This window comes from Pagrus major, chromosome 4 (assembly GCF_040436345.1).
Source record: "Pagrus major chromosome 4, Pma_NU_1.0".
NCBI lineage: Eukaryota > Metazoa > Chordata > Actinopteri > Spariformes > Sparidae > Pagrus > Pagrus major.
Genome location: NC_133218.1, coordinates 14,489,341 through 14,515,706, shown reverse-complemented (window position 1 = coordinate 14,515,706; position 26,366 = coordinate 14,489,341). Strand labels below are relative to the sequence as shown.

Genomic DNA, 26,366 nt, shown 5'->3' with positions numbered 1-26,366 from the left:
CTTTTATTTTAATATGAGGGATTCCTTGTTTTTCTTTTTCTTCTTCTTGTATTTCATACCACTAAGAATTGAACACAGTTTGAGCTCTAATAATTTAGGCATTTTACACCCTAAACTATCATTACTGAACCAATGAATATCACAGTAATTGACAGTAAAAATAAACTTCACTTGCCTTGTCTAATTCCTTTATGCACAAAACTTGGGGCTCCTAAAACTGTCTTTTGCAGTCAGTAACAAAAAGGATCAAATATAATGTAATCCTGTGAGCTGCTGCATTTTGTCTTCATTATTAATCTGGTAAGAGCATGGGCGTAGGTTTCTATATAGATGGTCGTGACATGTCACAACCAATGTTCGAGGATTGCAAAATAGTCACTACCAATATTTGTCTGCTGCTGAGCCAGTAGTAACGTTAGTGAGTGGTAGTAGTGAGCATCTTCCAAACTGTGTCCGCTACTTGAAATGGATAAGAGGAAGAAACAGCTGAGAAACAGCGATTAAAAAGTTGAAGTCTCTGGAGGTGGAGGCTGCTAAATGTGCGAAGTTGACGGAGCTTTTTGGTGCTGGGACCAGTGACACCGACCCGCCAGCAGCCACAGGTGCTGCTGCGCCGGGAGACGAGGGAGGAGGACCTGACGATGATGAGCGAGTGGAGGCAGACAGGGTCAGTAACGTCAGCCTGGGGCTGGCTCGGCTAAATGTTTGAGACATGTCCAAAACAAAGTAAAAAAACGTTTTTACATTGAATGTGATGCGACCTCACTAACTGCATACTGATGAACGCAGCTGCCGCTAATGCTAACGTAGCTGCCGCTAATGCTAACGCAGCTGCCGCTAATGCTAACGCAGCTGCCGCTAATGCTAACGCAGCTCCTCAGGGACTGAAGTCGTTATTTTCTAACTTTGACAATCTAACATGTGGCAGCACATCAGCCCAGAGTTAAAGGGCTGTGACTGTTGGTAGTTGTGGTTGATTTTGTTCAAATACGCCGAATTGTGATATTATGGGTTATTATTGTTCAGATGATTTAGCTAAGCTAGCTAACAGATGCTAACGTCAGCGGTCTCTTGTTGCCATAGCAACAGTAAACATTCACGTGGCCTGATGAGCTGTAAACAGAGATACAAAACACAAGTAAACCTATAGCAAATAATAAATTTAATTTGCAATATTTACCATTGAATTTATTGTAATCTTTCAATTCATTTATTGTTTACTGAGGTGATAACTATCTAATAGGTATAATTTGTGTGTAAATGTGTTACTTTTACTGTAGTTTTCAAATGGCTGTGTATAGTGTTAGTGTATAGTCTTGAGCATTTTCAGGTCACAAAGATCTGGCTTTTTTGCATTGGGAAACACTAGTAAAGTGTCCTAATGAAAACACGACAAAGCCATTTGACTACCTTGTTCATAAATGATGGTGTCAGGACTTTTTTTTATGACACACACACTTTCATTGATAGGAATACTTGGTTTTGAGGAATGACCTCTATTTTGAGCATGTGACATGCTTTTGCAGGTTATCAACAAGGTTTTGCAGTTTGTACTAATTGTTTTGAGAAATGCACCAACTGTTGTGCAAATGTAAGTAATGATGTGAGAAAAACTCCACCCCGTCTCTGGTTTTGGGTTCTTCCCGTTAGTCTCGTCCCACCCCTGGTCATAACATAACTTCTGTTGTGATTTGACACTATAATGAACAAAGATTGATTGGTTGATTGCTATAGCTGTCAGTTTTAGTCCTTGAGTTCATAGCTACGTGCTTTATTTGTTAACTGCTATCAAGGAATATGACTCTCCTTTGTAGTATGTGTGAGAAAGGACGCCACGAGATTTGTGGACTTCTTCGTGGTGTCCGCTGATAATATAGTGGGCTGGTCTGGACAGAAAATGCCAGAGCTGAATTTTTGTCCCAGTCCACCCCTGGTAATGTCACTACCAAAGCTGAGACCAAACCTACGCCCTTGGGTAAGAGACTTATAGTACAAGGTAAAGCCACTGTATAGCTTGTCAAGGTCCCAGCAGCACTCAAAAGGCATAATTAGAAAGAATTTCGGCACTAAAAACAACTAAACCTATCCTCGGCTCTGCTCAAAAGCTGCAACCATTAAACAAATAAAGGATATCTCTGAAACTACTAGGTCTATATGAATAAGTTGGCATAATTCTGAAGGTCACAAGTGTGAAATTCCAACAGAGATATAAGCATCAGCTTAGATGTTACTGGGTCTGAGTAAATGAAGATATAACACAACAAATTAAATGTATTTTCAATTAACAAAATGTTACACTGATTGAGCTAATATCCCCTTTAGAATTATGCAGTTGATGCCCAAAATTTCTAGCAAAACATAGCACAACATCTGAACACTTTCTGTGCTAAGACTCTTGCTGATTAAGTGAAGCAGGGCAAAGTTAGGAGAGACATGATTAGGCATAATCTCCAATTTGGCCATTTAGACGTACATTGAGTGGGGAAAAAAAGGCAAGGACACAGAAAATAATATTAAAATAAAAAGAAAGCGATCTGGATATGCTCTGCTGTGAGTTCTGCAGGTCCATAATGGCGACCGACACCTGTATCAAACTGTCAGAGCGAATAGAATCGACAGGCAGAACCCAAATCAATGTCAACAACACCATTCATCAACAACGAGTAGACAAATAGTAAATACACTGTGAGTGAATAGCAAGGCCCTGGCTATTCCACATTAGAAACCTCCCCCACAACTGGGAACAGTCTGAGACTGTCAAGAATCATTTCAAAGTGATACAAAGACATTGGATTAGCTGTTAGCAGCGGAGTTCAAGTGCACTGATACACAATTTATGATCACAAAACCGCAAAAGTAAGACATCATTTATTGTTATGGCTGTATAAAGTGAAGTTAATTTTTGCTCTTCTTCAGCTGCTCGTTCAGTGAGTTCTGGGTGTGGAGTGATGAAACTTATATTGTTGGAATCGGTAGAGTCACAGCTTTCACATGACATATTGTTTGTATCGTTAGCATGTAGTAGCATTATTGCTAGCCCCAGCACCCAGACATTCATCATGTGCATGTTTTTGCTATGTGCTTATTTAGTCTGTTATATTGGTTTAGACAGCCTTCACTTAAGCCCTAAGTAGGCCTCATGTTTAATTAATGCATGCTGTTCACGGAAATAATACAGTTTTTCTATCAGGGATTGTTTTTCACTTAATAACATTTGCATGTGACAAGAAACCTTAGAGAAGGACTGACAATGAGCCTGAAAGATGCCCCGGTTCAGCAGTTTCTCTTTCTACTTACTGCAGGCAGAGCAAAGAAGGAGATGGCAAAGACTGAGAAACAGGATGCAATGGTCTTTCCAATCCAAGTTTGTGGCACTTTGTCTCCATATCCAATAGTAGTCACTGTCACCTTTGAGAAAAAAAGTAATTAATACAAGAGGCTTGGTTCAAACACTGCTGTTAGGAATCTTCCGGCACTTCTTAACAGTTGGTTGATTGCAAAACAAAAACAAATAAATCCTTTCAACAGCAAAAACCATCCATAGCATTTTAAACTTTTTTTCTTTAATCAGCTGTTCAGCTGTAAACTTTGTGTCATGATTTGGATTTTGTGGTGGGTATTTTTGTGGTTTCTCTGTGCTTGTGTGTTTGCAGAGGTGCTCTGCAGAAGCTGGCCGTGGTTTCCTGATTGACATGGAGCTGCTGACCCTCTCACACACCTGCAGCACATTTGCTTCAATCAGCTCCATCTTAAGTACCCTGGTCTTCACCTTGCTCTCTGCCAGATTATTTCCTCAGCTGTGGTACAATGGTCCTCTAGTAGCACTTGTATTTCTTGAGCCTCTCTTGTTTCTAGTGGGGTTTTTTTCTGGAAAGAAAATTAATGTTGCTCCCTGCCAGTGTGAGAAGACCTTCTCTGGAACCAGCTCTTGCAACACCGCAACCCAGACTCCAGTACCTCTGCCACCAGTGTCCTCAAACCTCTGAGCTTCTGTGTTCACTCACTCAAGCCCTCCACTTGCGCCACTGTGGTCTTCCCTTCTACACCAGCGGAGTCATTCTCGGAGCCTCACCCTGCATTCATCATTACACCTTCAACCGAGTGATTCGAAAAAAATCCTTTAAACCTTCCTCAGCCTTGGTGTCCGCTTCTGGGTCCTACTAACATCTGCTGCTGAGCATATCACTTTGGACACAAAATTGAAGACTTGCTAAAATCATTGTAATCCATCCAATAGTTTCTGACACATTCCAAAATCAGTAGGCTTCATCCTTGGGGGACCATCAATGTTCGTACCAAATTACATGGCAATCAATCCAACAGTTATTTCAGTCTAGTCCAAAGTGACGGGATGTCTGACCGACCAATATTTTATCCTTAAAGCTAGGGGTGGGCGAGCTGGTCAGAAAATAATGGCAATGTTTAATGGCAATAATGGTTCATGATCTAAATTGTGATCTTTTTTCTCAGTTTTGAAATGCCCTGTAGAGTAAAGCCAGACTTGAAATACCCTAAGAATGTCTCCATTTGCCCCATTAAAACACAATATTGCATTAAAGATGCTGCAAGCTATAATTGCATTGTTTACATCACCAAAGAAAGAGCTACGTGAAGTAATTCATCCAATCAGCATAGCCATGCAGTCGGCTACATCACTCTCTTTGTTTCGTCACATAGGACAGATCTACTTGTCAATAAGGTTATGTGCAGTTTGGAAACAGAGGTTGGTAGCACAGCTGACAAGAAGCATTAAAAGGCTTTTCTAAATAAGTAAGATCACCACTAACAGGCTTATAAGGGAATTGTCCAAATGCTGCCATTTAACTGTTCAGAATTCTTGACATGTACATTACTAGAATGATTTGTGATTCGGACTTGTCCCTGTAGACTTATAAACAATTCTGGTTGAATGTGATCAGCTTACTGTCAGTTTTTACTGTAACACATGAGGCCGACGCTGACCTTTTCACCTCTTTAACCCTCACATCTTCAGAGGTATACCCAGTAGAGACAGAAGAGCATGTGAAAGTGGACCCAAACCTGATAAAACTCTTTACTTTACTGTAAGTAAACCTTAAAGAGGAGTTGTTTGACTGTGTGTGTGTGTGTGTGTGTGTGTGTGTGTGTGTGTGTGTGTGTGTGTGCGTGCGTGCGTGCGTGCGTGTATGTGTACACTTTTCTTAATATCAGAGTCCTTGAAGTCTCTAAGAAGCAGAGTGGGTGGTGACTTATTGTCTGAAAATAAAATTTCATCTTGTATCCTCTCCACTACTTGTTTTGCTGCTCGTATTAGCGGCCCACTGCATGTGCCCAAGGGTTTCAGTACAACTCCTACTGTATCAACAGTAGTACAGATGAAACAGAGTCTATATTTGACCTTTCACTTGCCAAATACTGTCTAAAACAAGTCAGTGTTTACTGCAGAATCTTACTGCTGGCTGGATGAGTAAGTCACAAAAAATAAATATTTAGAAAAGCAGCAAACTACAGTTTCTCTGAAACATAAAACGATTAATGTCATGTTAATGTTACGGTGATGCAGTTTAACTTAGTTCTGTGTAATTTGATCAGAAAAAATTCCGATTGAGAGAATCTCATTCTTGAAAATAATGATAAATAATTCAAATTAATTACAGAAATTGAACAGATAATTGACAAGAGTAAAATAAATTAAATAGTTAGAGTTGACTATATTAACTTGTATTTAAAGGAGCAGTTTGACATTTTTGGGAAATATTATTTGCCTTTTTGCTGAGAGATAAATGAGTTTATTGATGCAATTTAATGTCTGCCTGTTAAAGATGCAATATGTAAGAATTGAGCATCTGTTGAATTTATACTCCAAACAAGTACGGGGTAGCATATCACCAGAGTAACCGCTAACAGCGGTTACCTCAGTTAACTGTGGAGCTAGCGTTCGTATTAGCTGAATCAAGCCAGACTGGAAGCTCAGAGCTGTGAATGACTGATGGTTTTGTTTACTATCGGTCTATCACCTCTTGGGGTACAAAATTGATAGGGGCTAGCAGGTTAGCATGCTAGCTTCAATAGAAATCTCTGCAACACAATACATAGATTTCTTAGACCTAACATCAAAACTTTTATTTTTTCACATTCTGTTGATCATTTTGGTTAATTTTTGAATGTCTTAAACTAAAATTCTTACATATTGCACCTTTATTGTGAAGCTGTAGCCAGCAGGTGGGTAGCTTAGCTTAGCATAAATACTTTAAGCAGGGGGAAATGGCTAGCTAGGATCTGTCCCCTGCTCTTATCAGGCACAATATACCCCCATAGTTTTTGTGTGGATTAAACAAAGATGATACAATGTATTTATCAAAGAGCCTTAGAGATGCACGTGCCTACTTATGCTAAGCTAACAGTCCACTGGCTACACCTTAAAGTGTAACTCCACCAATTGTACACATTAAAGTGTCTTTACCAGTCGCTGAAATTACTACTGCATATGTGAAAAAAGTAGTATAAAGCCTTTTGAGAGGAAGCTACATGTAATCTGATAAACTAGCCACAGTCACTCTGTGGTTAAGTTGCATCATGGGTAATGTAGGCACCAGGTTTTGAAAAGCAGTCTGCATTGCACTCTCATAACACTGTTATCGATAGATATCGCCTTTTTTATTCCACACATTCTTCTTCCTTTTCAGAACCTGGTGCCTATATTGCCCACAATGCAACTTAGCCACTGAGTTATGTCACTGGAGGCTGTTTCTCAGATTACATGCAGTTTCCTATGGAGCAACAAAAAGCTTTATACTACTTTTTTCACGTATGCAGTTGTACTCCCCAAGACCTGTAAACAGAGTTTAATGTGTAAAATTGGTGGTTATTTATTGTACATACTTGAGAGTGGAATCAATCTTCTTATCTCAGGTGTATTTCCCAAAATGTCTAACTATTCCCTAAATTAATTAATTAATTCTGCAAACTAGTCACTCAAACTTCATCATACAGTATATCAGACATGTACATAGTGACTGGACCAGGTCTTATTAAGTATAGTAAATATTGAGGCCCTGGTCGGGAGTAGTGAACAAAACATTTCTGACACAACCGCCACAAGCAAAATCCGCAAGCACACAGGCAGGCAAACATCCACACGCACACAGATTCTTACCACTCCCCACCACAGGGCATCAGCATAGTTTCCAAACTCGGTGGAGCCGCTGCTGTCCACTGCATCTTTCTCTGCCAGGTAGACAAAGTACGAGGAGAAGATCAGGCTCAGAAAGCCAATGTATAAGGTAGTGATCAGCTCCTGAAATAAATACGCACAAATATTCACACAAACGTGACATATTTCAAACTCAATAAACAACAAAGAGACAATTTCATAAGAACACCATATATCTGTCTCTCTATATATAATCTATATATACTTTCTTACTCCATCCCTCCTGTTTGCTCACATATCCATGTACCATTTGACCACCTGGAGTCTACTGTGACTGTGTTTGTTAATAATATGACATATGGGTGTGAATATTCATGTAAATGTGCTGTGAATATGATGATTAAAAAAATTCTGACTATTCTGCTGTCTCTTCTGGCCTGTGTTACTCATGAACTAAAGATGGATTCCCACTCACTTTAAGCTCAGTGGTTTCAGTTTGGTAGAATGATGTTGGACTGAAGGAATAGTGACATTACTCTATATTCTCCTATTTTCAACAAATCTCCTGAAAAGAGTTTCTCAATACTTTCTGACCAAATACAAGCCCATTTGTTCGTTGTTTTTTTTAAAAGGGCTTTGACAAAACAGCTGGGAATTGCAGATTCTTACCTCAGTAGGAGTAAGTACAAGTAAGTGCATTTATTAGGGACTATTTTTGTTCACCAACAATTTCTTATCTTTGTTAAGGACTCACACACATGTAGTAACTAATTATTAAACGATGATTTATCAACATTATCTTTGTCAACATCTTTCCATGATGAAGACGAGATGGCAAAGAAACCAAACTTACTTCATTAAACTATATCAGTGACTAAACTTCCATACAATATTATTGACAAAAAAGAGGGGATGAAACTACACATTTTTTAAAATAACAACAAACAATCATGAAATCCGAATCTCTCGCTTGTCACTGGATGGCTGCATGTTTCTCTTCCTGCACGCCTGTGACTTTGCCCCCCAGCGGCGCGTAGCTAACTGAGCTTAAAGCCTGGAGCTGATGGCTGTAGGAGCTCGGCCAATGTGAGACAGTGATGGGTACTGTACATGATGGCAACAGCGGGGATTGGACTGAAAACAAAGGGGTCGACACTTGGACTCACTTCAAAATCAGTGCAATGCAGCAAATAGAAAAAGTGAGTGTGTAGTAACATTATTGTCAGGAGAGATGCCAAGCAGCTAAAAAATATTTAGAGACACAGAAACAGCACGTCACACAGATATCAAAGTAACGTAAGATGTTCCAAAACACTGCATCATATTTGAACTCGTATTAAAGGTCCTATTTGTAAGAAAAAAATATTTTTGAGTCTCAGTCCAAAAACTTGTCAAAAACTGAAGCTTTGGGATGGTGGCCAACCCATCCTACAATCCCAAAGCGTCATTATTTGACAAGTTGGGAATGAGACTCAAAAATCAACTTTTCTTACAAATAGGACCTTTAACTTATGCCGAATAAGTTACAAAAGGCATTGGTGTAACGCTGTGTATAAAAAGCATCTTCAAAACAACTGGACATTGCTTGCATTTGTGGGTTTAGCTGAAGTTAAAAGTCAGTAGCCTGGCCAGCTGAATGGGACGACGACTCTTTCTTGCTTAAAACAACTTGTTGTTGAATTGTCTCTGTTCAAAATAAGTATGCAAATCAGAAAATGTTTCATGTGTCGGTGTACTGCTGAAATAAACATCAGACCAGACAACCACTCTGTAAGCTGCATTCTTTATCATATAAGCTGTCACTTTGTGACTAATTTTCAGTAACAGTTTCTTATAAGCCGTGAGCATTGGTTGGTAATGTGTGTGTGTGTGTGTGTGTGTGTGTGTGTCATCATGGTGAAATGTGCTCCTGGAGACACGTTGGTGAAGATTCTTAGTCATCCAGGTCATGGTATTTGTAAGTGACTGGACTTGCTTGAGTTTGTTGAAGACATTTCACCTCTGATAGCAGATGAAAGAAGAAACCCAAGCAAGCCCAGTCGCATCTGTATAGGACTTAGATTTCCTCTGGAGACACCTTTTGTAGATGGAATAGACACAGAGGAAGTTTTGAGTATTTTGGCAGGTGTCTGTGGACAGATTTTTGCCAGCAAGTTTCACAAGAGTCACAACTGTGCAACATACAAACAGAAAGGCACAGTTTGAAGATGGGCGGGGTCCGATCAAGGCAGCCAGAGGTAGGTAGGAGTAGTCTCATGCTTTACGCTCAACATTTGTTATAATGCAGTCACGAAACTTTACAGGTGTGTGGTTGAGATCAAATGTAAGTCTGAGTTTGAAGAGAAGCGTGATGAAAATGAAATCGTATTTGACAGCAGTTTTCAGACGTTTTGGTCATTCTTGTTGATCAGATTACTGTAATTAAGAGATTAGTTGACGAAAAGGTTGTGAACATCTTAGTCTAGTGTTACAGTGTTTAGTGTTTAGTGTTTTTTAGTGTTTGTTCATCTTAGTCTAGTGTTAGAGTAGTGTGGCTCTTTAAGAATAGGGCAGCATGTGAGGTGGGAGTTGTTGAGCAAGACTGTGAGAGCGAGCAGTGAGTGTGCGACAAAGTGTGCAGTAAAGCGGCTGAAAAAAGAGGGCAGTTAGCTGTATTTCTGCAGTTTAGCAGGAAATAAAATGTAAATAAAGGCTGCAAGGTGGAGTCTTCCATGTGCTGTTTCATCAGTGTTGGTAGAAGTGAAGGGGTGAGTCTCGAAGCAGAAATTATTTCAGCCTTGGAGGAAAACATACATCTCCCCTGTTCCACAACTACAGTGTGCTTAATTTTTTTCATCCACTAAAACTAGACAAAAATGTTCCCTGTTTTCTTCGTGTTTGACAGGATTTAGTTAACTAAAAATTGAAAAGAATGGAGTTGACAAAACGTGACTAAAACTCGCACTGACTTTTGATCACAGGACAAAATGAATACTACTTTAGTATGTATTGTTTACACAGCTTTCTCCAATGACTGATGTGAAAGTACAAAACAAAACATCTGTACCATTATGCTTTATGCAGCTATAAAGAAATCAAGTATAGCTGAGTTAAAACTGAAAGTGAAAAATCACTCATCACTTGTGGTTCAGCACAGTCGCCAGGATAAAGATGACGACAGTTAACATTTCTGCAAACCGCTGTTGCATTTAGATTTGTACATGTCATAGGCTATGTACCATGTTGACATTTCTACAAAACGTGTCATGTAACATTCACATTACATATTTATGACCTGACACTCTTATCATGAGGTGGAGGGGAAGGTGGTGGAGTTACAGACAAGAAAACTACCAAGCCAGTGACCGCAGTTCAAGACTGTGTTTCAACATTTGTAAGCGTGACACTACTGGATATTTTACGAAATTCTCAGGACAATTTCCAGCTGTGTTTGTACTAACAAAAACAGGTATTTTGAGCCAATACACGATCTTTTCCTAACCCTAACCATGGGGTCTTTGAGCCTAAACCTAACCAGACCAAAAGCACAGCGTTGTCACAACATAAAATAGAAACTTGAACGAAAAGAAACATAAACGAATGTAAAGTTTCAACATATCTGTATTTTGCAGAAACATATGCTGCCAACATTTTTTCTGGCAATTGGGTTGTGAGGGTTGTAGACTGAATAAATCAGTATACATTAGTTTGAATCTCAGAGAGCTGACTTCCCCCGCTGCATTTAAAATAACTATGAAGCATCTTATTGCAGATTCAATAAGGAGCTGCCTGTGATTTGCTCTGGAGGCCTAATTGGGCTTGGCTCTTATCCCCTCTGACTCTAATTGGACTACTGCTTTGTGAAAGAGCTCTTTAAGTGAATGTCCTTTTTGCTCTCACCTACTTTGTGATTTAACCACTCACAGCACTAAATCGTCCTGAATTCATGATCAGTGAAATTCTTATTCATGTCTCGGCCCAAAAATGTCACTCCCAGATGTTTCAGAGCATCACGTAGGACCAGCAGCAGATTATTGTACAAACGATGCGCGAAATTGCTGCTTTCTTTGCCTCCCTTGAAGCATCATAAACCTATCCTTACATTACCTTACACAAACAGCACATGTGGTCCATTGGTACTCAGCGTGAGTCTCTGTATTATTCATAAAACTACACATTTTTTTCTCAATGTTTTCTGGGCATCAAAGCTTTGGCAGTAAATACGAGAGCCTGTAACACCTTCAGCACCAGAGCTCCCAACATATAAGAGCGTGATTCTCTGGAAATAGAAGCGACTAAAGCATTCAGGTACATCTTCCTTGAGTTGCTGCCAGAGATTTAGTAGATGTGTAGAGCTGCTGCTGTGAACTGGCAAATGCATTCCGGAGAAATCCTGCCAGCAAGGAACCACTGTGCAAATTGTGTTTACAAGCCACAAGCACCAGAATGTTACTCGGCGTGTATTTAAAATGCACGGAGACTGGATGCTGATTGGAGTGCATGAAACTCGATTGACTTTAAAAACTCCAGCTGTTAACACAGAAGGGCTGCAGTTTTGTGTGTTTGTGTAAGAGAATGGCTAAACAAAATATTCATGTCTCCTGTTGACTCAACCATAGTTAGAAATTCTCAAAGGAACAAATACTGGAGGCACTGCACTGTAGCGTCCAGCTGGTTGGTGACAATTTGACCTCTGCTGTGCTGCCTGTTGTACAATAGCTTGCTATGTTTTCCTAGCGCAGGGCTCTGTGGGGCCTTAACAGAGCATGTCATTACTTTATAGCCAAAAAAACAGTGCAAAAAGGAACAATGACAAAAAAGAATATAAAAGCAGCAAGCCCTCACAGAAAGCTACCTTTACCTAAAACATTTCAGCTTATGATGTCTTAAAAGCCCAACCACTATGTATAACGTTGCGTATCCCAAGGTCAGTTTCTTTCTGGCCCCATTTCTCCTCTGTCTCAATTTGTCCATTGGTGGGTGGGAAGAGTGTGCCATATTAAGGTCTATCACCAGCTAGTATGGAGTAAAACTGGCCACTAAAGCCTTCAAATAGTCTGCAAAACCAGTACTGATTCAACATTGTCCACTACCCTGAATGCATCGGCAATGCAGGTGTCGGATAATGGATTAAATATGAATTTTAATTCAATCTTGCTACTTTGTTAAATATCATTTTGGTCATGTAAGTAGCCTAAACTGCTGGTTCTCATCCTCAGGGGTGAATAAATCAGAGGGCCTCACAGTAAAAATGATGCTACATAAGTTTACTTTGTTTTTTCTGACTTTTCTCTCATTTTTGCTTGGTTTGCCTCAAGGATATCGCCATGTCGGTGTTGTTCCTTCAACAGCGTAATGTTGTTCAAACGACCACTTACATTTTTGTATTGTCTGATTATCTAATTCTAGTGAAAAAGAGTAAATTCCTGCGCACAATTTTGACCTCTGCATTGATAGATTTTTTTAAAATACAAATTTGTTTTGGTCACTAAGACCTTCCTCAACATAAGTCTTTGTGTCCAAAACATCGACCTTTTTAAATAAATCTATCAATGCAGAGGTGAAAAATGTGTGCAGGAATTTACTATTTTTCACTGGAATTAGAATCGTTGGGGAGATTTGGTTTCCTGTACCACAATGAAAGAGATAAGTGGTGTTCAAGTGGTGTGCGTGTGTCCTTCGAGTCATCTTGTGAAAGATGTATTTAACCCAAATCCAGATATTTTCCTAAACTTAATTAAGTACTTTGCCTAAACCAGGTATCCAAACTGTGGCAAGTTACTGCAACAAAAAAAACAACCTTAAAATAATATCTCGACTAAGTGTACAAATAATAGCTCAATAATATAACAGTAAGTTCCATATAGGGCATAAACCCCGGTTTCCTTTGTAAAGGTCTTATGGTTGGCCCCCTCAACCAAATTGACCTACTACCTATGTGGACTTTGTCTCTTTCTGGTCAGTTGCATCGACAGTCCTGGAGCAACATTAATTATGATGTTGTAGGAACAACAGCAGCACAGTGATATCAGATAATGTAGCCTCTTTAGGCCTATGAATGTACTTCAGATGAAGCAGTCTGAGAAGGAGAAACAAGAAGGAAGGAACTCGTTACAAATCATGCACACAAAAAAGGACAACCTGTAAAGAGGTTCACAGCAGACATTGCTGTAAAACCACTGGCCTGAACCTTTGCTACACTTTTCCTACACGCTGCCTTTTCATGGTCAGTTCAGTATCATAGCATGTGCAGTCAGATTAGTGTTAATAAAAACATAACCATGTTCTATCAAAACTAACTTGATACGTCTTATACTTAATAAAGACTGCACAATCTGTTTTATTACACAGTGATTGCTTGTGGGACATGAGCTTACTGCAGGGAAACACAACACAACAACAGCTTCATAAGCAGTCATGAGTGCACAGTATCCATGGTGACAGATGTGTCCTAGTTAGTGCGTCTCAGAGTTTGCCTGTTATTTTGTATCCTCAATCTGAAGTGAATTGATTTACACCCTGTAGCTTGCTGGTAGGACTCAGTTTGTGAAAGGGCCACAGTATCTGCCTGCACCGACACTCACTTTGTTTACAGACTCGGTCAATGGCTGCTAATGGCCACCCTCAGCCAGGAGCAATATCGTCATCAGCCAAGGCCAATACAAGGAAGCACAGCAGGCGGTACTGGATGAGATACATCCCTGACGCTCTGCACACCTTCATCACTCTCTGTTTTCACACTGGCAGTGAAGACATCTACCGTGGCCACTCGGGGTAATCACGGCCACCTCTGTGTCTCAGCTGAATGATTCTCTGGAGGGACTGTCGTCCCTAAGATCCTGCTCTTTTCATCTGGCTCTGCTGAATATTCTTTTTGTTGTAATATGCATTCCCATTTAGAGATTCTGCACCATGTGGTAGTGAAAAATAATACATGACAAGGTAATGCCATGAATCCCTTGACAGAAAGCATCCAGCTTACCATGCCTTAGGACCTGAAATGCAATTTTAAAAACAGTGATTGTGTACCTGCCGATGGATGAAGACAACAGATCCCAGGAGACGCCACGTTCCTCCCTGCCGGTCCACATGGAGCATTCGCAGGATCTGCAGGAAGCGAATCCCTCTAGAAACATAACAAAAGTGTTTAAAAGTTGACATTGTACTCAGACCAAGAGCATGTAGGTATTCATGTGCACACACAAAATAAAGCCGAAAGTATGTGGACACCCAAACATTACACTTATATGCAATTGTTTAACATCTCATTCCAAAACCATGGGCATTAATCTGCTGCTGTATGAGACTCCTCTCTTCTAGGAAGGCTTTCCATGAGATTTTGGAGCCTGGCTGTAGTGTCTTCTCCTGGGAGAACTGGTGAGGTTGGCCACTGATGTCATGCCTGACCTGGCTCACTTTTAGTTCATTCTTACCACTGGTGTTGGATGGGGGTGAGGTGCTGGTCAGGCAAGTGCTTCCACACCAAACTGGGAAAACCATGTCAGCACTCTGAGATTCAAACTAATTTATACTGATTTATTCAGTCTACAACCCTCACAACCCAATTGCCAGAAAAAATGTTGGCAGCATACGTGTCTGCAAAGGCCTACCCCTCCAAAAACACTAGGTGAAGTGTTAGAGCTACGCTGCCCTCCAAACGCAGGCACAGTCCTTAGACGCACATTTCAAACCAAGGGTTATGAGAACTCTCTGTCGTTTTTACGTGTTATTGTCGTGTTCTTTATAACAAGCATAAAACAATTGCTAATAGTTTCCTAACTAACTAGCTAGCTGATGTTACATTGTTATTGCTGATTTGTGCATGACAAACTCACATTTTTACGTATTTCAAAGTTGCAGCTTTGATGGCATATGATGCCCGAAATTTAACTAAAGTTAAGCAGCGAAGTTGCTGCACTTTGTACCGCTCCTCTCATATCAGCGCAGACTGGTTGCTAATGTTAGCCTATTTAGCACTGCTAGAGGCCCTGTAATGATGCAGCGCTCTTTTTTTATTTGATAACGTAAATGACAGTGTGAAGTTGTGAACAAATTGAGAGTGTCTGTGCTTTTCTATCTCCACCAGATAAATGGCATTGTGATAATACCAGGGTTGCCAGAGTAACACAAGAGGAATCACCACAGCTGATGGTATATTGGAAATGTCCGGTCCAGTTTGTTTATATAAACGCCATCGACAACTTTGATGACATATGAGGGTCTTGAAGGGTTATCCCATTTCAGTGGGGGAGATTTATACCCCTTGTAACTGTGTTCTCAAGGGCATGGAGGAACTCAAAAACAATTGGAAATGGGAGTGTGTCCACATACATTGGCCATATGGTTACCACCTGCACACCTGTGTCTCTTACCTTACAGCAGAGGTGGCAAACACCTGGCCTTTGGAGCCCACGGACAGCACAATTACTGAGGCAACAACTACAATCAGATCTGTATTGATAGAGAATGAGGGGCTGTAAGTGTAAATAAAGCAGAAGCAGATGTTCAATATACAGAGGTGCAGAATAAATGAGCAGGTGTCATCCTCCATATGAGGTTTTGGAAAATTGCATATATTAAAAAGTGGATGGAAAGTGCTCCATTAAGAAATTACCGTTGGTTTTCATTACAAAATGATTCTATAAATCAATTGAGGTGAGAGGGGTTACAAATAATATTAATGCTAATACTCATTGCTGCATATTTTAAAAAACACCTGGAGGTTCCAATTTCATGAATAAAAAGGAAGGTGGAAAAATAATATTGCGGGGCCTGTTTTAATTTCATGCTGAATTTGTCTGAGATATTTCATTTAGGGATAAAGCTCAGGATATATTACAGATATTGTTTAAATATTGTGTGTGGGTGGAGAGTGAGACGTCTGCTTGTGTGCCTGCTGTAGAGATATGTGTGCGTGCGTATGTGTGTATGCATAAGGGTTGTGTTCCCACCGATAATAGATATTGGCTTCCTGGCAAAGCGCAGCCGGCCCCAGATGCCAACATATTTACTGCGGCAGCCTGCCGACCAGAGGCGGACAAAATATTCCACACCGAAGAACACCACAAGGACGATCTCCTGTCAGAGAAATGAGGGAAACAGAACAGACAAATGAGGGAGAAGGACAGCTGGAAAAAAAATCCACCACCACATGTTGTGGCAGGTCATGCAGTGCAGCAACACCTCAGACTTCAACAAAGTGTGCTTTAACAGATATTGTTGAATTATAGATGAAGTGGTTGAACAGTTGTTCTCTCAACTGCCTGTTTTGTTTTGAAGTGGAGCTTCTCACAAAACCTGTTTCAGTAGTTCATTAAGGTTATTGATTCTTGCTCAACAGATACACCATTTATCATTGTTTAATTTGTACCACACAACTGATCAATTCCTTTTTCTCAGCTCTGCTAATTTCAATGAGTTTATTACATTCAAATTCAAATTTTGGGAAATGCACTTATTTGCTTTCTCACTAAAAGTGAGATGACAAGATAGACACCACTCTCGTATCTTGGCAGTGAATATGAAGCCATCGGCAGCAGGTCTGCAACACAAACTCATACCAAAACAACAAAATGGGTCATCTGCCAATTAATCCGGAATTTTAAAACGTACTACAAGAACTTTTAACAGGTTATGAAACAGTCTCACTTTAATTTGGATGCATCTATATGACCTACATAAGCAGACAAGACCATCAGCAAGAAGACTGTTTTTTTCTATAAAGTTATATTATTCTTACTGCCTGTAACCAGGCCACTTTCCGACATATCCAGGTTGGATAAGTCATACAATTAAAATTGTTTTTTTGTGGCAGAGTGCTGAGGATGAGCTGTGGGGTCTCTCAGCTTAAAGGTTGAAGCTGCTCTGAAATCTGGTGGAAGGGTACGGCACAAAAACAGTGTGATACTACAGTTATTAATCTTACATAGCCACAAGTAGATACATTAACCCATCGCTATACATCCTGCAAACAGCTGTGTTTAACAAAGAAAAGAACTAAAAATTAGGGGTTGACCGATTATCGGCCTGGTCAGTTATTGCGCCGATATTCAGCATTTTTCTGATTAGCATGTAGTATCTGTCAGATTACCGATAATAGATTTAAAAATTAACTTCTTTGGCTCTGATGCAACATGTTCTCTCTGTCTGTAGTCACCACTCTGAGGTCTTATCAATGTCCCGCCCATTTCGCTATCTGATTGGTTACATGTCACAAGTAATAGCCTATCAGCACTGAATAATCTGTGTCTGCAAAGTAACTAAAGTTATAAAATAAATGTAGTGGAGAGGAAGTATAAAGTAGCAGAAAATGGAAATACTCAAGTGAAGTACTTAAAACAGTACTTGAATTAATTCAACTTTATTTAATCACTGAAAAAAAAAGATTTGTATTTCTTAATGCAAATGAATATCGGCCCCAAATATCGTTTTTCAGTTTCCTTGATTTCTCATAATCGTTATCAGCCCTGGGAAAGTCATATTGGTCGACCCTTACTAAAAATATGTTGCCTCTTTCTTTCACCCACTTCCAAAACAAATGCACATTCGAGCCAGATCTTTAGACATAAGGCAGTCATACCACTTTCTTCCACAGGGGCCACCAAAATCAAGTTAATCAGGTGAGTAAACCTATGTATGTAAATTCAAATTATTAATTATTATTATTATTCCTTGGTGAAAGTTCTGTTTGACCCATCCATCCACCCTATCCACCGCCACGTCGCCTCACTTCCTTCTTTGATCATATCATAATTACTTTATTATGTGTTTTGTGCAGGACAATGTCTTGGCAGTAACTTCCTGGTCTGCTCTGCTGATTGCCTGGCAACCTCATAGTGACTCTAGGAAATAATCACACACATAATCGCTCATAAAATCACAAAATGCCATTGTTAATTAGTGAATTTTTGAAGTTCCCCCGTGTTTCCAGTCTTTGAGCTAAGCTAAGCTAAGCTGGTGGTAGCTTCATGATCACCGTACCACATCTAGATTACTTCCTCATTTTCTTCCTGTTTTGAATTTGCATGACAATAATTTACACAAGCAGACAGAATGTGTCCAAACATGGAGCCCAGATAATTAAAGCTTCTTAATTAGAGTTTCTCTATTTTAATTTCATGCAAGTTTCCTCCATTGCTCCTCGAGGACAAATGGATTCAAAAAATCAATTAACGCACACAATTACACCAACATGTGGAAATTAATGAACTGGTGTGAATGCAATTACCTCCACATGTCTCTTAATAATTGACAAGGGTTTGGAAATGAAGCTGTCTGAAAGTGAATCACTAGCTTTTCACAGATTCTGAATGGTGACTGGATCATTTCGCGTTGAATAATGGGAGGAAAAAACTGGGATTCAGGCAGGAGATGTGTTCACTGTTGTCGAGCCGGAGAATTTTCAGCTTGAAATTATTGGAGGTGTTTTTCTTCATCGGAGCCAAAGATTAAAGTGTCAGTGAATATAAAACAGCACGTCTTGTAAAACAAAAATTGGATTAGTAATATGTTAAGTTGTGTTCTTGGAAGCAATAAATGGTATATTAATTTATTCAGTGAGGATTTCTGCTTCAAGGTTAAAAAACAAATGGTCTATCCAAATAAGGAATATATTAACAAACAGGGATGGTTCAAAAACAGGCATAGAAGAGAATCAAAACAGTTGTTTTTGGTCGAGGTGGAAAGATAATTCTGACCTTTTAAACAGCAGATGACCCTGATGTCTGTTTACCTGCTCCTTCCAGGGCTTTTGAATGCACGACATGATCTTCATTAACAAATTATAATTTTCTCAGATAACTCTAGGTGTTGACTTAAAGGTTGAGCTTAACAGATAATTTTTAGGACCTTGAACAGCTCCTAAAAATGCTCAAACAACCTGGAACCACAGCAGCTCGATAATTCTTTTTTCCGACTTTATAAATAGAACTTGTGACTTAGCCACTTTTTTCCTGACAGTCAAAGCGAAGTGAAGTGAAGTGAAAGTGAAGCTGATCACTCAAAGCATCAAAGCAAGTTTGTGTCCATGTTCATGAATCCAACAGATACAATTGTATTTATTTCAACATACAAGTGAAATCAACATCTTTCCTAAACCTTAACCAAAGTAAATCATGTAGATTTTGTGACTGTTTCACAAAATAAACTATTTTTTCCTAGCATATGCTTTTGTTGTCTAAACCCTAACCACAGAGTAAATGTGAACCTTAGATTTTAGTGTGAAGGTCCTGAACTTTGTACACCTGCCATTGTTGTTTCTAGGCTGTCTTCCTTTGGTGTGTAGTTTGGTGATAAAAGAATCTCTGGAGGCAAAGCTAGGTGGAAGATAGAGCAATCTTTATTGAAACAGCTTTCAAGCCTGCGTCTGAACCAGTGTGGCCACACCCGGTTTTCCCAATATCTGACAAAGTTCTGCCTAAGGCTTTGCCCTCTGCTCTACCAGAAATCCTACCAAACCTTCGATCTAGGAAATCTTACAAGTACCCACCTAACCTTCTCTGTCTGAGCGGGCCTTTTTAAAGTACTTTAGCCTGCACCTACCTCTTCTTCTAATTGGTCACTTTGGTGGATGAGGGTTCATCTATCCAATAGGTGAAAGAGGAGTTGGTCGGCCTCCGACCCCTATGGGATGTCTCATCTTCTATAAATTACCTAACTCTGCTGATGTCCCTCTTTGGGACCTGCACCCTAAAGCTGACCTGACTGTCTCTCTGTCCTTATAGGGAAATATATAGTTGAGCCGGCTCCAACCAGCTGGCATAAGAGTATTTCATTCAGTCAAAGAAACACGGTACAGGCAGAAAATATAGTCATGCTGAAAGCACAAAAAACAACACTGTCAATGTACACAAATCTTGCAGATGATATTTTGTGACAGTTTGACTGCTGTGATACTTTATTGGCTCAAAATAATGAAAAGTTTGAACACCTACAGCATGACAACAGAGCAAAATCCACCTGCTAATGGCCATCATGTGATAGAGGTCCTTACTGGTCCATGAGGAAATGAGACTCGACACAGGACCAGAGTGGGACTGGGTCCAAACTATTCCCTAAACGAGGCAGGTAGGGTCTTAGTTAGCTGATGGTTGACACCTGAGTAGATCGGGATGGATTCGAGCATATCAGCTCCGATCACATGGTGCCTTCAAAAACCACTGCATGAGGAAATACTGTAGTTTAGGAAATCAGTAGCTTATGAAATATTTCTGCCATGAAATGCAAAATATTTTTTTGGAATTTGATTTGCAGATATTAAACTGGTTATAAGATTAAGGTCTGTTCTGGACGACCGCATATTGGATCAAGTCTAATTATCTGCAAGCCGATTTGGATCAGGTCTCAATCATGTTTTAATAGGTCCAACTTTGGACCTGAGAAAACTTCTACTTTGTGATACCGTAGGCAAAGTGAGTATGGGGATCTCGCAGCAATGATTTTTGAACACCTAGTTAGAGATGATGGATTCATTGTGAATCATTATAAGTTTGATTTGGGAACAAAGACTAATCCCCATCCCCATCCAACTACCTGTACCTAAAGCCTTTGTCTTTGATAGCTCTCAATTCTCACACCCCTCACCCTCCAGTCTCTGCTCTGCCTCACCTTCTTTCTCTCATTAGAGGAACCACAGGGGGGACAATAAAACCAGTATACCTTGTCTAATCATTCCCCCATCACTGAGTATCACTCCCCAAGTTCCTCTCCACAACAAGCTCCAACCTAAACCAATCAGTGATCGACATTCGACCCACGGTTCATCCCTTCATCCAACCCGCATTGCATCCCACCGTTCAGTCTCCACCTCTATCATCCCTCCAGCCCAACACGCATTCATGCTCTCTTTACAAAAACATAATTTGCATCCAGAAGAGACTTGATCATCTTCTGTTAGTGAAATCTCAAGTGAAATGTGTTTTGTTCCCAGGACTTCTCTGCAGAATGAGATAAAATGCAGCAATACTTTTTAATAGTTCACAACCGCTGTGGATCCTAAAAACAAACAAAGTTGTTTTGAGAATGTGAATCCTTTGGGCAAACTGCCAAGAATCTGGCCAAACATACCACTACAAACACTGTCAGCCACTGCTGCTTCTCCGAGTAGAGAACAGAGTGGTCTCCGTTAACCTTGAATGTGCAGGAAGAAAGAGGCAAGACAAAGAAGATGCTTCTGTGATGGAGGAGGAGAGAATGAAAGAGTGGCAGGGTCAGAGCAAATCTAAACTAGAAAGCACAAAGTACAAAACAGTCCCTCTGGGAGGGAGGCTGGAAAAGATGAATGTTTGAGCTTTTGGTAGGTTTAGCAGCACAGCAAATTTTAATTATTCATTATCTGTGTAGAAAAGAAGAATAAGAAGATTAAACATCTCCAGAGGGCGAACTTAAGGCTGAAAAACATTTTGTTATAAGATGTATATTTCATGATATTGTGTTATTTAGGAACAAAATTCACACTTCCCTTTTTAATTACAGGTCTGACTCTCACACACAGCAGCCTCTGCAGCAGCCTGAACCTCTATGAATCCAACGCTGGACCTGTAGGATTTGGAGATTCTGATTCTCCAGCTCATGAAGCACCATGACCATTTCATCCTATTATCCTCGGGCCAAGGTGAACTTGTCACATGTGGCATGCTCCAGTCCTCCTTTAAAGAAAATCCTCAAGTCCTTTTTATCCTTTCTTGGGGGTTTCTTTTGTCTGAGCCTGAGTGACTCGAGCATCACCCAAGCAGTTCCTGTGCTCAGCAGCTGGTGTCTCGGGGTTAAGTTTATCCCATTTACTATTGATTCGAGAGGAGGAGCCTTCGTCCTCTTAGGCCAGCGGGGCGCCCTGAAACTGTCTGTAGAAATAGATGCCTATGTAGGGTCCCGAAATTGTTTTTTGTCAGGCAGCAGTTAGGTCAGTCTACCCTTGAAATTGCTTTTCAAACAACAAAAACTGAGTTGTGATACTTGTTGTTTTAGCAACATTCACGACGATGTTGCAGTAACACTTATACACGTACGCACAATATATATACAAAGAAAATTAATTCAACATCTGTTTACTCTTATTCAGGCCTTTAATAAACAAGGTTATCCGACACATCTGCCATTCACACAACTGCATTGTTTCATAAGCGTCATTATCACTTTTTAATAGGTTGGTGGCATGTAATGGCAACAAAAACCCTCCTTAACCACATATATAGTATAAGAATCGGGCCTGTTTTGCAGATGCCAGCCAACAAAAGCAGACAAAACAGAAGTGCTGAGCAGATGGTGAAAGTCAGAGGAAGGATCAGATCAGGAGACAGCAGAGGGAGGAAAGGCTGCAGGCTGTATCTACAGTGTAAACAGTGCTGTTAGAAGATAAAAAGGTGCATCTTGCTCTTGAGATTTTAGATTCTTTTCAATCTCACTCACTCTGTTTATATCTGATCAGGATCATTTAAGACACACTGTGGGGGTTTCATGTAAACAAACATGGCTTTGTTTACATTCAATGTTTTTTTCCCCACACACATTATGTGCATCGTTAAGGCGAATAATACACAGAAACATGTATATAAACATGATGTGATCCTGAACCTGCAATGAACCTGCATTATTTTCATCGGCTGACTGTCTTCTTCTTGTCACCTTACAGCTGTATCCCAATCACCGAGGTCTCATCAAAAACACCCGGCGAGGAGGGGGTGGTGGTGGCGTTATTGTAGCCAACAAGGCTGCCAAACGGCCGACCACAGTTTGAGTCACACAACTGGATATTTTTAAGGACTCCTGGGGACATTTCTGGCAGATTTTGTGGCAAGCATAACCTGCTATTTTTCACAGGAAGTTGGACCATCTCCGACCAAACCAGATATTTTAAGCCAAACCATGATTTTTTCCGAACTCTAACCAAGTGGTTTTTGTGCACGAACCTAAGCAGAGCATAAGCACAGTGTTGTGACAAGAGGGAAATAGAAAATTCAACCTAAACAGATGTGAAATTGCCACATAATGAAACGTTCAGTTTGAACTTTTCTGTGGTTTTGCAGAAATGTGCTTGGTGAACATTTCTTCTGGCAATTAGGTAGGTTTTGGTCGCCACCAATATGGGTAAAGATGTCCTGAGGTCGCATCAATAACACCCAGTTTTGTCACCACAATCATAACTGGAGATATCCCATATGAATGTATCCGTGGTTTGAAGAGATGTTAACTGTCAACATTTCATCCCTGAGTCTGGGCTGCCTCTTTTACTGGTGCGATGCTTCCTTTTACAGAGCAACACAGCCATTAGCTCTAGAAACAGATACTCTTACAAATACCTGCTGTCATCACAACATGAGGCAGTTTAACATGCAGGAACACAAGTTGTTTTGTCTGTGAAAGTGCTACACTAATCCATATAAGCTTTATGGGAGTATACCACGAGTCTTAAGGCTGGTGTTTAAAGCAATTCTCTTCTCTCTTCAGCTGTTGCCAGAATCACTTTCAAATTTCAGTCTTTCAGCCTTTGATTGCTTCACACTACATGAGCACAACCAGACTCGGTGTAACAAAATTCACACACACTGGAAGAAGTCGTGACGGGTTCTTCCTCCTTATTGGTCTGGTAGCATTTCGAGCAGGTGTGAGTGAAATCAGTTCACTTCAGCAAAATCACTGCAATCCACAGATCCACTCCCAGAGGCAAAGTGAATCCTAATGGAGCTTTTTAGGAAGTACACTCACTCGAGAGTTCACACTGCAGACCCCTTGAAAACTGTTGTTGAAGTGCTGTCTTTTTAGTAGAGAGACCAAAAGGAGAAAGCTATCATGTTAGTTGAGTCTCTTCATCAAACTTCATATAACCTCAGTCTGCTGGAGTCTAGAGAAGCAGAACGGATCTGAAGTCTGGAGATACAATTAGTTCAATCAGAGAGAGCAGACGATGCCAATAATATCTTTAATGATGTCAAATTATCGTCCTGTTTGTGATCAAGCTGGCTCGCCCCACAAATAATGACTACATCAGGCTTTCAGTGCCACCTATTTTTCAAGGATGAAAATATATATTTTTACAAATCATTTGCTTTACCAGGCCCCTTGGCATTTCAGCCAGACACACAGCATCCACTTTTGCGTACATGTGCGACGTGCAAAGCCTTCAGACTCTTTGTGATGCAAACTCTATAAAACATTCAGGTGTTTTAGAATCTAAGTAACAGACATCAGGGTCAGAGACAGACCCCTGGAGGGAAATCATAAGGTAACTTCTGTTACTGTTGTGTACAGTGACGCCTGTGTGCAGTTCCTGTAATAGGACATGTGATTTTGTCTGAGCTCTTCATAAAAAATTAGATCTGACAACTAGAGATTGCTCTTAAATATGGAGGTTTGTCACAGTATTAATGTAGTGGTTAAATGTACTGTACAGTCACCCAGACGAAAAAGAGTGGGGGTGCAACATGATACAAAGCTTTCTAAGCCCAGTGCTACTCTACAGTTCTGCGATTCAGCAGTTAAGTGTCTGAACTACAACGCAGACTGGATTCTCTGTGACAGCTGACTCATAAAGGGTTCAACGGCAGGTCCGTGTTATACAGAAATATCACGCATGAAATGGCTGCATCCTCACTACACTGCCCCACTGCTGGTGGAGCATTAGGCAGCAACAATAACCATGATGCTTAGGTTAGGTTACTTTATTATCCCTGTAAGGAAAGTCTTTTTCAGTGAAATTCGTTCATTTGGTGTGACAGTCCGAAACAGACTAAAAAGATATAACACTTCAGCAGATCACAAAATTAACACCAGTTGTGTCACAGTATCAGTACTGCACAGTTTCCTCAAACAATAGCATGAGAAACTTCAGCAGTCACAATTAACACGAGTTATATCACTGTAATATAATATTGCACAAATCCGTTATTGGCTTCTGTGTTACAGAACTAAAATTAAATGGTAATGTGTCACGGACATGACCCGCTGGAAAGAGCCACAAAAACAAATATACGTGTGGATCAGATGATTGATCGCAGAATGTTTTGATTTCTTTTGTGATTTTTTAATTGTTCTGCTCCTGGTGTTTTAATTTATATACCATATGTCATGGTCCGAGTTTTTTGCTAGCCATTTCCTGCATTATGTTGTAGATTCATGTGTCTTGTTGTGACTTTCCACTTTCTGCCTCTGTCTCCTTCCCGCTCTTTTTCTGTGCACACCTGTGTTTAACTTTTTAATTAGTCCCTGTGTATTTAAGCCTGTGTTTTCCCTTTAGTCTGAGTCAGTGCATCTGTTCTGTTTACACATGTCAGTCCTGCTTCTCCCGTCCTGTTTTGCTCCTCGTGTTCCCTCTGTGTTCCCAGTGCTTCATTGGTTTGTGCTTTATTTAGTTTTTGCTCTTTTGTTCTTGTTTTGTTTTTGTTGACGGCTTTTTTGTCGACTGCCTTTTGTAACTTGCATTTTGGAATTTTAGATTATGCAATTTGACATCAGCTTTGTTATCAAAGCGCACCTTTTGTTCTTTTACCTGCCTGCCTCTGAATGTCAAACTGTTACTCGACAATGATGATGATGATTGTGAAAAACAAAATCACCGGGACACATTGGAAAGTCTGAAATTATAACATTTTGTCGCGCTGTCTGAAATGGTCACAGTCTGGAGCCCTGTCCTGTGTGTGAAGCTCATTCAACCCCAACCTTCACCTCTCCTGGGGCATTGTTGCTCTGTATACTACATCGGGTGGCGCGGTTGCTCTGATTGTTTTATATTGCAGCACATCCTCGTGAGAAAACCGAGCAAGGGGAAGTAGTATAGATATAAGAGAGAAAAATCCACACAGAGAGGAGGTCGAGGACAGATGGTTGGGATGAACAAGCACAGGACATCACCTACACTATGTAACTGAAAATATGTACGTAATGTAGGTACATTTCTTGCCTGAACCAAACCAAACTGCGAGCATACGACAACGGTATCATACGCTGCAAGGGTCATGTTGCTTTGGGAACTGTGATAAGTGTTGTTCTGGAAACACTAGCAATCAAACTATTCAGTCGTTTAGGTTTGACGATATGTTAAATTGTGGTGTTGGTTTAAAGCCTGGTGAGTCTGTATGAGACACTCTGGGCTGTCCAGGCTATACCTGCAGAATAATTTTTACCCATCTGACCCAAAACCCTGCTCTCAACTCTGAGGGTTAGGATGGTCCAGTTGGGACTTAACATCATCAAACGTGATGTTAAGCTTTTGATCGAAAAGCTCTTTTAGAAGTAGATCCAATATGATAATTAAGGACAAAAC

General features: G+C 40.2%; 1 protein-coding gene across 1 annotated transcript in view; it reads right to left on the bottom strand.

The window, feature by feature from the left end:
• kcnq1.1 (potassium voltage-gated channel, KQT-like subfamily, member 1.1) overlaps nt 1–26,366 on the bottom strand; it is a 53,594-nt gene that overhangs the window by 18,148 nt on the left and 9,080 nt on the right. The window contains exons 3-7 of the mRNA XM_073464936.1: nt 16,063–16,189; nt 15,484–15,562; nt 14,141–14,237; nt 7,136–7,276; nt 3,298–3,408 (exon numbers count right to left, since the gene is read on the bottom strand). Coding sequence (XP_073321037.1) covers nt 3,298–3,408; nt 7,136–7,276; nt 14,141–14,237; nt 15,484–15,562; nt 16,063–16,189 — 555 coding nt within the window. The remainder of the gene's footprint in view (nt 1–3,297; nt 3,409–7,135; nt 7,277–14,140; nt 14,238–15,483; nt 15,563–16,062; nt 16,190–26,366) is intronic.